Source organism: Teleopsis dalmanni, chromosome 1 (genome assembly GCF_002237135.1).
Source record: "Teleopsis dalmanni isolate 2A chromosome 1, ASM223713v2, whole genome shotgun sequence".
In the NCBI taxonomy this organism is placed as follows: Eukaryota; Metazoa; Arthropoda; class Insecta; order Diptera; family Diopsidae; genus Teleopsis; species Teleopsis dalmanni.
Window position 1 is genome coordinate 926,087 of NC_051846.1, and position 2,011 is coordinate 928,097.

The 2,011-nt window shown below is 33.5% G+C and overlaps 1 protein-coding gene across 1 annotated transcript; it reads right to left on the minus strand.

Annotated features, from left to right (window-relative positions):
• Positions 1–1,193: 1,193 nt before the first annotated feature.
• On the minus strand, positions 1,194–1,716 carry LOC119669235 (U6 snRNA-associated Sm-like protein LSm2). The gene is made up of 3 exons (XM_038079061.1): positions 1,647–1,716; positions 1,522–1,589; positions 1,194–1,453 (listed from the first exon to the last, which is right to left on the minus strand). The coding sequence occupies exons 1-3, from the start codon at positions 1,647–1,649 to the stop codon at positions 1,237–1,239; spliced, it is 288 nt and encodes a 95-aa protein (XP_037934989.1). The 5' UTR covers positions 1,650–1,716; the 3' UTR covers positions 1,194–1,236.
• Positions 1,717–2,011: the final 295 nt, after the last annotated feature.

The following is a 2,011-nucleotide window of genomic DNA, read 5'->3' on the forward strand; positions in this document are numbered from 1 at the left end:
AACCTAAAAAATACAAATCTGTACATACATTTCCAAATCACAAACAAAGCTGCCGACTCTACTATCCAGAAGCTACAAGTTGCTCAAAGTCATATTTCTCCGAAGACTCTTCAAAGGGGCCTGAAGGAATATGCGAAAATCGACAAGCTGCCCTACTCTCTAATCTCAGAGTAACCACTAACCGCACGGGGCGATACGCAGATCCTAGATCAGTCATTCAATAATCACGAAGCATATGAGGAATACACAAATTAGTCAGTGAGATGGGTGGGACTCTGCAGAAACCCCCCAGTTATTAAAGAGTACAAGTGGTATTAATGATATAGTCTAGCCGATAAGAATAGCCCGTAGTTCATTTGATTGCAGGAGTTGTCACAATTTGGTAAGGAAGCAATGTATGCTGTGAAAACATTTATGCTTTTGAACTATATAGAATTAAAGGTAGTACGAGAGATTTATATAGCATGAATTTTAACGATCAAGAGAGAGATTTACATCCCAATTGTCTATTAATAAGTCTGTCTCCAAACCAGCAACCGCAATAAAGTTTAGTAAATATGTTGTTGTCAGAATTCGATTGACGGTAATGCTGAGTTCCTCTTGATTACCCACGTTAATACAAACCACTGTTTCTGATTATTGTTTTGTTAATATACAAAATTAAAATTAAAGTTGATAATCCAAGTACAAATGAAAAGGTTTACATTATGGATCCAGCATCAGCATATCGAAAGTGCATAGTTGATGGAAAGCAATCGTCTGGATTTGTGCTATCGTACATGCTTCTATTAACAATTTTGTAAAGCGCATTCACTGTTTCAAAAATAAATAATTTCTGGACCATATATGTCTGCAAAGTCTCAAACACTACTATTCGCCAGCTAGAAATTGCACAAAGCCAGGTTCTGAGAAAACTTTTCAAGGTACCATGGTACATTAGGACGAATGACATCCTTAGGGATCTCAAGAGTGATCCGATCAAAAAGTATTTAAAGGATAAAGCCCTGAAATTATTTACGAAAACTGACAGACTTACCAATACCGCGTTATCGAATCTCAGAATGGTTACACGCTCCTCGGGGAGGTAAAGTTGAGCTCAATGTATTATTCGATCACATTAAAGATTTTATCATAGTAAATGTGCAGCACAATTTCCCAAATTTAATTTCACATATTATTAAAATTAAGTTTATTTAATAAAAATTTATTATAAATGATTTAAATTAAAATTATATTTTAACGTGTATTAACGACAGCTTCTTTTCGAGCGGCGTCTTGCAACAATTGTGTGTCCACTTCCTCTCCAGGCAGTTGAACGTAGCGCACCACAGAGCCACGAATAAAACAGTTCTTCACTGACAACATGTGTGGATATTTATCCTGATCTGTTACCTGTATATCTGTTAGTTTAATATTTAGATATTGATCAACAGAATGTAATGTGCCACATATGCTATAAAATAAACAAATATACATGATATTAAAAATATACATAAAAAAATGCCGGTTTGTTTGCTATACCTTAAGTCATTTTTTAACTCCACAATTACGTCTTTGCCAACAAGAGACTTAAAGAAAGAATAAAACAACTAAAAAAATAAAGTTTATTTAAAATAAGAAACAAAAACTTGTTCAATGATTTTTACCATTTTCTGCTTTAAATTTGTTACTCGACACAATGCCGCTTTCAATCTACTCAGTTGTCAAAAAAGTATACAACAAAAAACATATGTTCGCTTTAACTTAGTTGCAATTCGTAGTATAGTTTAACTTTAGTGCTGTCAATAATACTAATCACAGTTTGAAAAGTACTGCAGTTTTGATGGATTATAGATTAGCAGACATAAGCGCGCGACTAGTTGCTGAAATATTTAACAGAACATTGAGTTGCAAAAATAATTGCATGTATAGAATTAAACCAACATAAGTTTATATGGTAAACATTACTTTTTCTCTCAAATTACATTTTGTATTAGCAGTCACCTATCATTAATCAAAGAACACCACCATA

Excerpts from the sequence above, each read along its gene's own strand:
- LOC119669235 (XM_038079061.1), bottom strand. Across the intron at positions 1,454-1,521 it reads GAGTTAAAAAATGACTTAAG|CATATGTGGCACATTACATT; the intron begins GTATAGCAAACA and ends TTTATTTTATAG.